Source organism: Sciurus carolinensis, chromosome 15, assembly GCF_902686445.1.
Source record: "Sciurus carolinensis chromosome 15, mSciCar1.2, whole genome shotgun sequence".
NCBI lineage: Eukaryota > Metazoa > Chordata > Mammalia > Rodentia > Sciuridae > Sciurus > Sciurus carolinensis.
Window position 1 is genome coordinate 44,540,954 of NC_062227.1, and position 14,938 is coordinate 44,555,891.

Below are 14,938 nucleotides of genomic sequence, written 5' to 3' on the forward strand. Positions count from 1 at the left end.
TCCTCAAACCTGTACCTTTACCCCCCGCCGCATTTCAAACCAAGTCACGGGTCTCACTGATCTCAATCCTTCTTCCAACTCCTCCTCATTTTCTAAGATATTCCCGTGAATACAGCAATAGCCTTTTCTACCCTGATCTGTGTCCATTTCAGGTTCTCCTCATCTTCATCTTTTAGCCACAATGAGGATTGTACTGGCAGGCAAACTTTTTAGAAAGAGACCCCCTGCTGTTTCTTAATCTCAATTTTTTTCCAGCTTCCCAGCCATTCAGGGACTAATTGCTGAGCTTCACTTATTTCTAAGGCAGCGGTTATCAAAGTGTGGTTTCAGGACCAGGAGGATCATTGGGGAACCTGGGCTCCCATCCCAAACCCAAGTCACAATTTCTGGAGGTGGGACCGGGAGATCAGTATTTTAAGAAGACCTCCAGGTGATTCTGCGTGCCCCAGTTCTGAGGCTAAAAAGCGAGGATATGAAGAACGTTGAAAGAAAGTTCACCTGTGAATCTGATTACGTGATGGGGGGCGTGGATTAAAAAGCGTGTGCGAACTAATAAAGAATTCATTATTTGGTCAGAAAACCTACCCAGCCCCTGAGAACTTTCCCAAAAGATAATGGATTCCGATATTCACCTCAAGAATCGGCGGACAGGCAGCAAGGGATCTGTCTCTGGCACAGAGTCCCTAGCTAAGCTTCTGGGGGCAGCAGCTCAGCGGATGATCAAGAGTTAATTCCAGGCACTCCGACCCCAACCCCCGCCCTCCTGCGCATGCGCGGCACGAGGCTTGACGCTGAGCAATCCTTCCAGATGCCTGGAGTGGACAGGGCGATGGCTGGCTGGTCGCGTGGGGGACTTGACAGGCAGACCGGGAACAGTTCGAGGTATGCTTGAAGTCTGCCCACCCTAAGCCGAGGTGCCCCGGGTGATCTTGTCTGACAGGCGGTTTCCTGAGTCCATGAAGAGTCAGAGCCGCCAGGGTCGCTCCTGGGCACGAGAGCTGGTCGGTGTCGGCCTGGAGTTTCCTGGTCAGCCCTCGCTGGGCGTTGCGTTCAACTGGATGAACGGCAGAAAATTGGGGGAATCCCGTGCGTGGATGAACCCTCGCTAACCAGCCGACCGAACCAGGAAAGGGCTACCTGAATTTGTGAGTGTTAGAAAGCGAAGAAAGAAGAGCTCACGATGGTGGATCAGTAGTGTCATTTTTGGTAAAGGCGGCAAATAACACCCTTAGCCACCAAGGCAAATGCTAAAATCCTCTCCTCAGGCTTCTTTCCAGTTATCCCAATTTCGATAGAATTAACCCCCTTTGTTTTAATATCTCACCACTTGGAATGGGGAAAGTGTGTCCAAGAGGGGTAAGCCTGATTCCTGGATGATAGGGAGGAAGCTTAATGAATTCTAGTAGAAAAGCACTTGGAAATTAAGATTTCGTTTTCTCCTTCCCTTCTTTTATACCTAGAGGCTGTTTCTGGTGGTCTAGTCTCAGAAATCACATCTCTAGTTTGCACAGTGATTCCCTTCTGAGCCCCGTGGTACCCAGTTGCCTCCAGGCCTTAGACTCCTTTGTGGACATGAAAGTCTTACAGAGGAAATGATAATTCTCCAGTTGTTCCCAGAGGTGTCCATTTACTGCCCATGGAGATTCAGTTCAATTGTGATTCTCAACAACACCTTCTTTCAGGTAAGGAGCAACATTGTAGTATATCTTAGTGTTTTGAGGGGATAGAATATCACCCATGCTGGTGTCTTCAAATGATAATGGTATTCTTCACTACCCATAGCCACACTCTGTTAGACAGGCAATACTAACTCTTTTAGTGCTTCAAGTGTAGTCATGCAACTTTATCAAATTCTCATGAGGTTACCCCTTTTTTTAGGATCCAGAGTTATCTATTTTTGCCTTTACAATCACCTTAGTACCAATCTGTCAATGTTTGGTATGTCCTCTTTATGATCTTTTCAAGTCCTCTCTCTCATCTCCTATAGGGTCATATTTGAACATTTGGAGTCTGTGACATGGATCCAAATACTAACTTTGTCACCGCCTTCAGTAATTTTACAGTTCTATTGCCCCACATTGTAAGTGTATGATAGTTTATATCTTGGGGGTTGTCTTGAGAATTGTGTCTATGTATTACTCCAAAATAAAGGACCCCAAAACTTAGTGACCTAAAACATCAGACATTTTTAAACCATTTTATTTCTTATGGTTTGTAGGTGACTAACTTGAGTTGGGTTCAGCTGGGCGGTTTTTTCTCCTGATACTATCTGGAGGCCACTCAGGAAGTCATCTAGTGGCTTTGCTAGAGCTGGGATCTAAGATAGTATCAGTCACATGTGTAACTGTTGCTGCTTGCTATGGCTTCGGTCATGTATCTCCAGCAGGCTAGCCCAGATTTTTTCACAGGACTGCTGATTTCCAAACTCAAGGAAAGGGAAAGCTCTCTGATATATAAGCACTTTTCATACCTATGTTTGTGTTACATTTGTTAATGTTTTATTGGTCAAAGCAAGCCACGTGCCCAGTTCCAGAGTCATTGTGGAAGGGGAGTACACAAGGATATTGATACTGGGAGATATGATTCATTGGGTTTTGTTACTACATATGAAATATCACATATGAAATATCACATATACTAAATGAGATCCTATGTATAAAGCTTGGAACAGACCTGGTTCATAGTAAATCCTTTATAAATGTGGCCACTATATTCGTATTTTTTTTATTTTTAGAGCCTTTATTTTACCCATTTATTTTTATGTGATGCTCACATGTACTAGGCAAGTACTCTACCACTGAGTAAGATCACTTGATCCTGACTTTGTTTAGAAATGCTGCAGGGTTTCATTTCCACATCATGTTTTTATTTTTCATTTTGATTCTCCCATTGTTGTTGTTTGTTGTGAACTTTACCTTCTATTGCCTTTGCTTTCACTCTAGATCCTGCCTCTTTTTAGTCTCTGAGCATCTTTATTATATTTTATTTTATTTATTTCCTATATTAGAATTTGTCCTTCTGTAAAATCTGTTACAAGGCATCTCATCCTTTCTGAGAATCACTGCAGAATTGGACCTCTTCCTTGAAATTTTATGTAAATTGATATATTTATTACATGTTTAGGTTTCTTAGAATGTGTATAAAATAACATTTTTATTATAGTTATACAATTATACTAAAGTCCATTTGGAAAAACACAAATATAGGAAAACACAAAACAATTTAGATAACCTACAACTCCACCATCTAGAAGTGGTCATAGCTAACATTAATGTATCCTTTATATCATTTAGCTTACTAATTTAACAAATATTTGCCATTGATAAATGTATATTGGTTAATAAAATCATAGCTTATTAATTGTTACTAGTCATGTAATATTATTAGTTATTGGGATTTTACTTTGTGCCAGCACTGTTCTAAGTGCTGGGGATATAGTAGTGAGCTGTTATATAGAAAAAGCCTGTACCCTCATGAATTTTATATTCCAGGGGGGGAAACAGAAATAAATGAATGTATATTGTGTTACCACATAATGATAGCAATTATAGAGAAATTAAACCAGGAGTATCAGGATTTTAGCAGGAAACATAAGGCTTATTCAGTGGAGTAATTTAGTTTCATGAAAATTATGGGTAAGATTACAAAAATTATGGAGTGGAGAGCAACCTTGGGCATACAACAGTGGAAAACCATTATTACATTTAGGCCTTAAGTGACAAGGGGAGAGATTGATTACCAGATCCTGGAGGATAGAACCACTTGATATGAACTTTGGTCTTTGCTTAAAGAAATACAAGTACAGTTGGCCCTCCTTACCCACAGGTTCCACATCCACAGATTCAACTGTGGATCAAAAATATTTTGGGAAACAAACAATAAAAATAATATAAATTAATGACTACATAGTATTTACATTGTATTAGGTATTACAGCTAATCTAGAATTTAATTAAAGTATATGAGAGAATGTACGTAGGTTATATGTGAATACTATGCCATTTTATATAATGGACTTTAGCATCTGCAGCTTTGGAAACCATGAGGGATCCTGGAAGCAATTCCCTGCAGATACTGAGGGAATGACTGACTCAGCAAGAAAAGATCAGGGATGTAGTGACCAACTTACCTATCTGCTTAGTATTTAGCACTAAGAATCTCATATCCCAGTAGTCCCTCAGTTTTGGGCAAACAGGACAATTCTACTATTCTCCTACTGTTGTACACATTTCATTGCAAGCCAGAACATGAAACCACAGGTTATGCAGTTTATCAATATCAACCTCCAGAGTCACAAAACAAATGCAAAGTAGATATGGAAGGGTGAAAGAAGACTATCCATTGCAATCTACCCCTTTATTCTCCAGTATACACTTTTATCAGTTGTTTAGATTGTTATGCTCCTGATACAGCAGAAAAACAAAATTTCTTAAGTTATCATTCCCTTGCAAATTGACATAATCAAATCATACTTGCACCTGAAACCTAATTTCACTACCACTAGTGCTCTTTGTACAAGTTAGTAAGGAAAGGTGAAAAAAAGATATCATTTTTATAATAAGTATATTTTGGAAAAAAACAATTATCATAAAACATATTATAGTTTGTACTGTTCATAAAGTCTAAATTAATAATCCTAACAGTCTTCTTTCATCACCTATTTCATTTCCTTTACCCTCTGCCAACAGCTTGGTGGTTCAGAGTTCTTTACCTAATTAAGTAATATAAACCTTCTTTCCTAGGTCATTTGGGTTATTGGTGATGTTTTCTCTTTCAGACTGCTTCAGGGTACTAACTGGGCCTGTTGGACTTGAGAGAATTAAGAGGCACCCCATGAATTCTCTGACCTCCAAAAATATTCTTCCTTGCCCTTAGACAGTAGCAACAATTGAGATCAGTCATTTTGGCCAACAGAGCGATAACTTCTCTACCTGTTGTTTGAATAGCATAAGGAACCCAAAATGACCCAGAGGCAGTCTTACCTTCAAATTTTAAAAAATTGTTGCTTTGCTTCATAGTAGAAGCATTTCTCCTTTGAGTACTGGAAAACTCACCAAATTCAAGATTATGGATATGAAACAAAATAATACAAATGGATTATTATGTGTATGAGACTAACCATTATCCTTGCTTCTCTGGTTCCTGTACCTCTTTATGTTTTCTGGCCATGGAGAAAAAAAACTTTGTTTTCCTTAGGAAATATATTGCATCCTATATGGCATCATCCCAGACTTAGCCTTTAGAAGATCATCCCACCATTATCTCAATCCACATACTTCTGGATGATGGGGCATATAGATAGACTCATAAATTACAAGTATATGAACTCACTGATGTACTTCCTTCCTTCTCTTATTATGCAGTTCTAGGTTGGCACTTATTTTCTTTAAGCACTTGAAAAGTGATATTTCATTGTCTTCCAGTTTCCCTGATTTCTATTGAAGTTAGTGTAAAGTGATAATTCTCCATGGGCTCCATATGTTTCTGCATATTTTACATGCAGAAGCTGGCTGCCTTTGTTCTAAACTATTTTTAAAGAATATTGTATAATATCTTTAAAGAACATTTGAACATAGTGATTGTATCATTTGGAGGTGATAGTAAAAGGTCTCAGAGTTCTTTTGCTGTATATCAAAGGTGCAATAAAGGAATTTGGCATATTTGGAGAGAAGGGGTCTTCCCCGAAATAGATAAAACTCCTGTATGAAAACACAGATGAGGTATGAGGCACTAATGAGTATTTCAGGCTTTTTTTTTTTTTTTTTTTTTTTTTTTGTACCAGGGATTGAACCCAGGGGAGCTTAACAACTGAGTCATACTCAGACCTTTATTTTTATTTTGAGACACAATCTTGCTAAGTTGCTTAGGGCCTCACTAAGTTGCTAAGGCTGGCCTTGAACTGATGATCCTCCTGCCTCAGCCTCCCAAGACACTGGGATTACAGGCATGTACCACCCACACCCAGCAAGAATTTGTCTTATTCTCTATATTGTTTGTCATCTTTATCAGCTTTGTAAATCCAGTCTGGAGCTATAGCTCTAATACCAGGAAGAAAAAAATAAATAAATTCTCAAAAGTCAGTCTTGCCACATTGGAAAAGTTCCTTACATTGAAACCAAGTATTTAAGAGATGTTATCTTGACATTGGGGTAGTAGGTGCTACCTTTAAAAAGACACCAATGTACAAGTCAAACTTGATAAAGACTGCTCATGAGGTTTTAGAGGGAAGGGAGGAATCTACTGGGAATGGGACTAGAGGCCACCCATGTTACATTCTGACAAATAACTTGTCTATGTTTTGCCCATGTCCTGAGTTAACCAGGGGTCATTAACCCCACAACCCCAACCAGAATATTGTAGCTCGGATTTTTTAATCAAGAGGCCTCTAAAGCTGAAATCCATGGTGGCACCTGATAAAGATTTTAATTTACCAAGAACATTAGAAGTTGGTTGACCTGTGAGCAACCATTGAATTGCTTGAAACCAAAAATAAAATACTCATTATATACAAATATAGAGCCCTTTTTACCCTTCACTCTCCCCATTTCTGCCCAAGTCCTTATCCTCACCTCAGATGCTTTAAGAAACATGATTTGGAGTGGCAGTGAAGTTGACTCTGAAAGTCAGTAAAAGCCATACCCACCCATTTGAATATGATGGGAAGCTTCAGGAAGAGGAGGGAGTCAAACTTATGGTTCTGTTAGGTACAGGAGCCCAAGCCACCATCCTACTGGTCTCATTGGGGGAGGAAGTACCTGAATTACCTATTGGGAATTGGTCAGAGTTCACAGTGGAGGAAGAAGGCATACAGGACTTCTAGGTGGGATCTTTGGACTAATGAAGTGTATTATTGCTGTTGCCTCTACATCTAAATGTTAAGAGGAATTGATGCTTGTATTTCAGTATTACTTAAGTTCCAGAGAGGATTTTCCCAAATGGGAAGAACTGCATGTAGAGAACTGATAGCAGTCCTTTGGTATCTTCATAACATGGTGATTCATTTGACCTACAATCTTTGTGACTAATGATCATATTTACTGGAGCCTCCATAAAAGTGAAGTGTCTCCCTGGAAGCTCCCATTGGGATTTTGAACATTGGCTTTTGAAACCAATCTCTGTTGTATTTTCAGCTGTCAGGACCATTAGCAATGGTCTGGCAATGGGGGGTGCCTTTTTTAGTGAATACCACTGAACAGTGATGGATAGTCAAGAAATTCAGGGGAGCCTTTATGTGCCCTACCATCAGAGACATCTGGTATTGTGGACCACAGGAACGATCTCAAAAGATTTCTTACTTGACCTTCCTAACCTTGTCTTGATCCATACACCTTAGTTAGGAAGTTTATTCGTGAAAATGGCTGTTTCCAGAAAGGGATCATGTCTTCTTGTTCATTTTTTTTCTGGTAATAATCAGGATAAAAAAAGATGGAGGAATATATAAACCATTTTTAAAAATTCAGAATTCCCTCATTACCATTTGTAAACCTGATGCTGCTTCTTTTCCTCTAATGGCAGATCCTGGCCATCCTGATTGGTATACCCACCCAGAGACAGCCTAACCAAAATGAACCTTGTGGAGTTCAAATTTAATTCTAATTCATCTTTCTGGATTTTTCTTTCTTATCTTTTTCTTTGACAGCATGTCTGGTTTTGGTTTTTGTTTTTGTATTTTTTCAGTGCTGGGATCAAACACAGGGACTTGTACATGTTAGGCAAATACTCTATCACTAAACCACTGTGGTAGTCCCCAGACAGAATGTCTTAAATCATAAAGATAATGATCACTTAGTTGGGTATACTGCTTATCAAATATACTTATCGTTGCTCTTATAGATCAAGGTGGGGCACATAATACATCTCTGTGAGTTTTATGAAAATTCCTTATCCTTCTCGATCCTGACCCTTTGGGGGAAAGGTTTGAGAGTAAATAGAAAATGATTGGTAAAAATGTGAATTATAGCTGCCATAAGAGGAACACTGATTTTGTGATAGTGTAGTGAGAACAATGACCTCAGCACCATAGATCCCAGGAGGTGGGATACTTATGATCCTTGTCTTTCATGACCCCTTCTGGAACCATCCTCACAATACATAATGCTGTGGTCCATCTCTCCCAAGTTCATTGTGTTTAACTGAATCTGCCATCCCCTGTTAAATAGTTCTGACCATAATTTGATCATACTCTTTTTCTTACTCTTACTGAGATGCCTATTCAAAAAAAAAAAATAAACGATGGGCTATAGTTGTGACTCAGTGGTAGAGTGCTCACCTAACACATGTGAGGCTCTGAGTTTGATCCTCAGTACCACATATAGCATTTTTTTTTGGGGGGTGCTGGGGATTGAACCCAGGGCCTTGTGCTTGCGAGGCAAGCACTCTACCAACTGAGCTATCTCCCCAGCTAGTACCACATATAAATAAATAAAATAAAGGTATTGGCCCACCTAAAACTAAAAAAAAAAAAAAAAAAAAAAAAAATTTAAACAAAAATGTTGACCCTAGCTTCTGCACTTTCCATGAAAACACCTGTTAACACATCAGATGTATTCTTACAGAAAAAGTAGGATAGATTCTTTTTTTTTTTTTTTTTTTTTTTTGCGTGCTGGGGATTTGCCCTGGGCCTTGTGCTTGCAAGGCAAGCACTCTACCAACTGAGCTATATCCCCATCCCAGGATAGATTCTTGATTCAGTACCCTAGTCTTAGCAGTTTTCAGTGATTTATATTAATCATTTTGTAGTCTTGTGTTTCACACTACAGATTGTTATATACAAATATAAATCTATTTCATTCAACAATTCTAGTTTGATTTATTCATTTTTAAAAATAGCTAATACATGCAGGTGATAAAAGAGTCAAGCATTACAAAGGTGTATACAATAAGAAGTTTCTTGGAGACAGGCATGATGAGTACACCTGTAATTACAGCAAATCAGGAGGCTGAGGCAGGAGGATGGCAAGTTCAAGGACAGCCTCAGCAACTAAGCAAGACCCTGTCTCAAAATAAAAAATAAAAAGTGCTAGGGATAAGGCTCAGTTTTTAGAGTGCCCTGGGGTTCAATCCCCACTAGCGCGTGCGCGCGCACACACACACACACACACACACACACACACACATCAAAAAAAAAAAAACTTTCTTGGAATTCTTCATACATCTGGTTATCTGTCTCACAGGGTTTTTGTAGGCATAATCACTACTATTATTTTCCTGTGTATTTTTCCTAATGGCATTTCTATAACCTGTTTATGGGCAAAGCAAGGATGGCCCTCTATCTGGGTGAGAATATAAGCCATTAGCCATAATTTTCATAGTGAAATGTCAAGTGTGCAGCTTGATTCTCTCTTTTGGAAGCTTGTGGAAATTTTCACAAATAAATTCAAACAGTTGTATGAAAACTCAGTATTGAAGTGATTGCTATACTTAAGGACTGGGATTGCTCATATTTGTGGCTTTATTGTACAAGGTGTTTGAAACATGGTACATGCTCCATTCATATATTAACAATAAATTTGGGCTGGGGATATAACTCAGTTGGTAGAGTGCTTGCCTGGCAAGCACAAGGCCCTGGGTTCAATCCCCAGCACCACAAAAATAAAATAAAATAAAAAATATAAATAAATAAATAATAAATTTTACACCATTTCTAAAAATTGAAAGAAGATGTAAAAGAAGCTGGGCACAGTGGTACATACCAGTAATTCCAGTGAGCAGGGAAGCTGAGGCAGGAGAATCACAAGTTTGAGGCCAGCCTCAGCAACTTAGTGAGGTCCTAATCAACTTAGTGAGAACCTGTCTTAAAATAAAAAAATTTTAAAAGGGGCTGGGGATGTGGTTCAGTGGTTAAGCACCTGGATTCAATCCGTGGTACCACACACACACAAAAAAGAATTGAAAGGTTTTGATTTCCTCTCCCCCCCCCCCTCAAAATAGCTGGACAATGCTAGATAAAGCCCAACCAACTTCTATTCCTTTTTCTACACTCTTTCACACTGCTTACCTTACATATGTTAATAATTATATTGCTTGTGTGTTAGATCTGACTTAGTCACACTTTCCTAATCATAGTGAATAGATTTCAGTATTCTCAAATGTCTTTAACAATCATACAGAGCGTATCTGGTAAGTTACTTCGATAAATGATTAATTTAATCCATTAGTTGTTATTTCTTCCTGGTTTTCTTCTCAGAGGGTAATTTCAGTGTTTTGGAGCATTTGTATTTGTAATTTGTTTCACCTGAAACTTTCTTATAATGTGGAGAACACTTTCCATTTGGATTTTGTTTATTGTTCCAGATATTGAGACTAAGATCAAAATTGGAGAACCAGCTTCAAAGGAAGAAATCACAGCAAAAATTGAACCATTGACTGAAGGTTTTGGTAACCCCAAAGAGGCTGTTCTCCAGGACTCTGAAGGCAGAAAATTCTGTGAATTTGGGGATAAATTGAATAAAAAGGATGAGACCCTCTTTAATAGAAGACAGTATAACTGTGAGGAATGTGGACAAAGCTTTGCTTGGAATATAGACCTTATTCAGCACCAGAGAACCCACTGGGAAAAACCCTATGAATGTGATAAATGTGGAAAGGCCTTTCAAATGAGTTCGGCTCTGGTTATGCATCAGAGAATTCATACTGGGGAGAAACCCTATCCTTGTAATTGGTGTGTTAAAAGTTTCAGTCGGAGTTCAGACTTTATTAAACATCAAAGAGTTCACACTGGTGAAAAACCTTATAAATGTGATAAATGTGGGAAAGCCTTCAGTCAGAGCTCAGATCTTATTATACATCAGAGAATTCATACAGGAGAAAAACCTTATCAATGCAATCATTGTAATAAAAGTTTTAGCCAGCGCTCAGACCTGGTTAAACATCAAAGAATTCACACTGGAGAGAAGCCTTATACATGTAACCAGTGTAATAAACAGTTTAGTCAAAGTTCTGATGTTATAAAACATCAAAGAATCCACACTGGGGAGAAACCATATAAGTGTGATATATGTGGGAAAGCCTTCAGTCAGAGCTCAGATCTTATTATACATCAGAGAATTCATACAGGAGAAAAACCTTATCAATGCAATCATTGTAATAAAAGTTTTAGCCAGCGCTCAGACCTGGTTAAACATCAAAGAATTCACACTGGAGAGAAGCCTTATACATGTAACCAGTGTAATAAACAGTTTAGTCAAAGTTCTGATGTTATAAAACATCAAAGAATCCACACTGGGGAGAAACCATATAAGTGTGATGTATGTGGGAAAGCCTTCAGTCAGAGCTCAGACCTTATTCTACATCAGAGAATCCACACTGGGGAGAAGCCATATCCATGTAATCAATGTAGCAAAAGTTTCAGTCAGAATTCAGACCTTATTAAACATCGAAGGATCCATACTGGAGAGAAGCCCTATAAGTGTAATGAGTGTGGAAAGGCTTTTAATCAAAGCTCAGTCCTTATTCTGCATCAAAGAATTCATACTGGAGAGAAACCCTATCCATGTAACCAGTGCAGCAAAACTTTCAGTAGGCTTTCAGATCTTATTAACCATCAACGAATTCACACTGGAGAGAAGCCTTATCCTTGTAATCAGTGCAATAAAATGTTTAGTCGAAGATCAGATCTCGTTAAACATCATAGAACTCATACAGGTGAGAAACCCTATGAGTGTGATGAGTGTGGGAAAACCTTTAGTCAGAGCTCCAACCTTATTCTCCATCAGAGAATCCACACTGGAGAGAAACCTTATCCATGTAGTGATTGCACTAAAAGTTTTAGTCGCCGTTCAGATCTCGTAAAGCATCAAAGAATACACACTGGAGAGAAACCATATGCTTGTATTTTGTGCAATAAAAGTTTTAGTCAAAGTTCAGACCTCACTAAACATCAGAGAGTACACTCTGGTGAAAAACCCTATCATTGTGGTAGTTGTGAGAAAGCCTTCAGTCAGAGTTCTGACCTTATTCTTCATCAGCGAATTCACACTGGAGAAAAACCATATCCATGCACACAGTGCAGCCGAAGTTTTTGTCAGAACTCAGACCTTATCAAACACCAAAGAATCCATACTGGGGAAAGACCTTATAAATGTAATGAGTGTGGGAAGACTTTCAGTCAGTGCTCAGCTGTAATCCTGCATCAGAGAATCCACACTGGGGAGAAGCCATATCCATGTGACCAATGTCGCAGAAACTTTAGTCGTAGCTCTGATCTCATTAACCATCAAAGAATCCACACTGGTGGAAAGCCATATAAATGTGATGCATGTGGGAAAACCTTCAGTATGTGCACACATCTAATGGATCACCAAAGGATCCACACTAAGGAGAAACTGTACCAGTGTGTTCAGTGCAGCATAAGTTTTAGCCAGTTCTCTGATCTTATTCATCATGATAAACTCCATTCTGGGGAAGATAATCTAAATATGATGAATGTGGGGAAATCTTTATACGCCAACTTTATTTAGTTCCAGAGACACCATACCAGAACAAAAATCTTATGAATTTAATTGATGACCAGAAAAGGTTTTAGTCAGTGTTTAGCTCTTATGCTTAACTTTAAAACAAAATCCACTAGAGAGAAAACTAATTCGCTTTTTAAAATGAAAATTTAATTTGCACCCCAGACATGACTAAAATTAAGAACTTTGCGGAAGAGTTCTGAGAATTGTGGGAAACCCTTTAGTACGAATAAATTTTTTACCAGTTGTTAGCAACAATAGAAAGAAATTCTGTCTTTGCTATTATGTAAGAAAAGCTCTGGTCTTTTATTAAGACATAATCCACAAGAGTTGTATCATTGTAAGAAATATGTAACAACATTAATGTAGAAGTCATCAAATATTTTAAAATTCAGTGTGAAGAGATATTTAATCAAAACCAAAAGGAAATGTATTACTTTTAGAATCTCAAAACTTAAGTGAGTCCATATTGCCAATGGCATATAAAAAGTTATTTTAGATAATGTGAAGAAAACTTAAATCCCCTCCATATCTAAATTGGCATTTATTCTGATACCTGACAGCTAAAGAGTCCTACCTTATGCTCATGCTAGGTATCTATGAAGTCCTTGTGTGTGAACACACTATGCTATTGTGGTATCAAACTTACTAACTAGATAATACTAGTGCCCCCTTTTCTGAAAAGATTTTTGACTTGGTTTGGTTTGGTTTGGTTTGTTTTTCCTAGCGAGCATGAGCTTGTGCAAGTTCCTATGGTGTATACAACAAATGCTGATTCATTTCACTATCAGTAATGCAGCCATAAACTTTAAAATGTGAAATCACTTTTTCACTGCCATTTAATCACAACTTTGAAATGTAGAACAGGATTTTTAAAAGAAAATTTCCTTATGCCAAATATGAAGATTTTTCTATTACTGGTTATCTTGTCCTCTATTGAACAAAAATGGTGACTGTGATAATGTGATTTATAATAAGAAATATATACAGTATTTCCTCCTTATGCACAAAGGATACCCAGTGGAGGCCTGAAACTTTGGATAGCAGTGAACCCTACATTGCTATGTCTTTTCCTTCTTAAGTAAGCACTTTTCTTGCAGTTTGGCTGCAACTTTTACAGTTAGAGGTGCAACACTGAAGCTAGAATGCATTTTTTTCCATTCACAATTTGACAGGTATAAATTCATTCTTACCATAGATTTTAGCAATCTCAGAATACAATATTTTTTCCCTAAGTCAAAATTTCACCTTTTCACTAAAGGAAGTGTCTTGACTTCTCTTTGGTATATCCACATTGTTAGTATTACCACTCTTTGTATTGGGGCCATTATTTATTTATTTATTTTTTATTGTAAACAAATGGGATACATGTTGTTTCTCTGTTTGTACATGGAGTCAAGGCATACCATTTGTGTAATCATAAATTTACATAGGGTAATGTTGGTTGATTCATTCTGTTATTTTTTCCCTTCCCCCCACCCCTCCCACCCTCTTTTCCCTCTATACAGTCCTTCCTTCCCCCGTTCTTGCCCCCCTCCCTAACCCTAACTCTAACCCTAACACTAACCCCTCCCAAGCCCCATTATGTGTCATCATCCACTTATCAGCGAGATCATTCTTCCTTTGGTTTTTTGAGATTGGCTTATCTCACTTAGCATGATATTCTCCAATTTCATCCATTTGCCTGCAAATGCCATGATTTTATCATTCTTTATGGCTGAGTAATATTCCATTGTATATATATGCCACAGTTTCTTTATCCATTCATCAACTGAAGGGCATCTAGGTTGGTTCCACAATTTGGCTATGGTGAATTGAGCAGCAATGAACATTGATGTGACTATCTCTGTAGTATGCTGATTGTAAGTCCTTTAGGTATAGGCCAAGGAGTGGGATAGCTGGGTCAAATGGTGGTTCCATTCCAAGTTTTCTAAGGAATCTCCATACTGCTTTCCAGAGTGGCTGCACTAATTTGCAACCCCACCACCAATGTAGGAATGTACCTTTAGTAAAAAAATAAAGGTTACTTGAACACAGTATGATGTAAGACGGTCTGTCTGATGACCAAGACAGCTACTAAATGACTAATCACCAATGATTTAATCAACCATGCCTACATTAATGAAGCTTCTGTAAAAGCTCAAAAGGACAGGATTCAGAGACCTTCCAGGTTCGTGAATTCAGAAGGTACCTGGAAGGTGGCCCACCTGCAGAGGGCATAGAAGTTCTGTTTCACTTCTCATACAACCTTGCCCTCTGTATCGCTTCCACCTGGCTGATCCTGAGTTGCATTATTTTATACTAACCAGTAATCTAGTAAGTAAACCATTTTCCTGAGTTCAATGAGCCATTCTAGCAAATAATCAAACCCATGGAGAAGTTTATAGGAACCTCTGACTTATAGCCAGTTGGTCAGAAGCACCAGTGAAAATATGAACATGGAATTTGTGCTGACAGTCTTGTGAGACTGGGTCTTTAGCCGGAGAA

At 38.3% G+C, this 14,938-nt stretch overlaps 1 protein-coding gene and 1 non-coding gene across 3 annotated transcripts; one reads left to right on the plus strand and one right to left on the minus strand.

The window, feature by feature from the left end:
• The first annotated feature begins 772 nt into the window (after positions 1-772).
• LOC124965436 (zinc finger protein 271-like) lies at positions 773-13,242 on the plus strand. 2 transcript variants are annotated; one of them, XM_047526317.1, is made up of 3 exons: positions 773-882; positions 1,461-1,682; positions 10,293-13,242. In XM_047526317.1, the coding sequence occupies exons 2-3, from the start codon at positions 1,637-1,639 to the stop codon at positions 12,455-12,457; spliced, it is 2,211 nt and encodes a 736-aa protein (XP_047382273.1). In that variant the 5' UTR covers positions 773-882; positions 1,461-1,636; the 3' UTR covers positions 12,458-13,242. The 2 variants fall into 2 exon arrangements, with proteins under 2 accessions (XP_047382273.1, XP_047382274.1); XM_047526318.1 differs by lacking the exon at positions 773-882 and adding an exon at positions 907-1,206 and having other exon boundaries at positions 1,463-1,682.
• Trnaa-cgc (transfer RNA alanine (anticodon CGC)) lies at positions 8,325-8,398 on the minus strand. Its single transcript has one exon. It is a non-coding gene; the product is annotated as a tRNA-Ala (tRNA).
• Positions 13,243-14,938: the final 1,696 nt, after the last annotated feature.

Coding starts and splice junctions, on each gene's coding strand:
- LOC124965436 (XM_047526317.1), top strand. CDS start 1,637: ATGGAGATTCAGTTCAATTGTGATTCTCAACAACACCTTCTTTCAG. Junction 1,683..10,292: donor TCAACAACACCTTCTTTCAG/GTAAGGAGCAAC, acceptor TTATTGTTCCAG/ATATTGAGACTAAGATCAAA.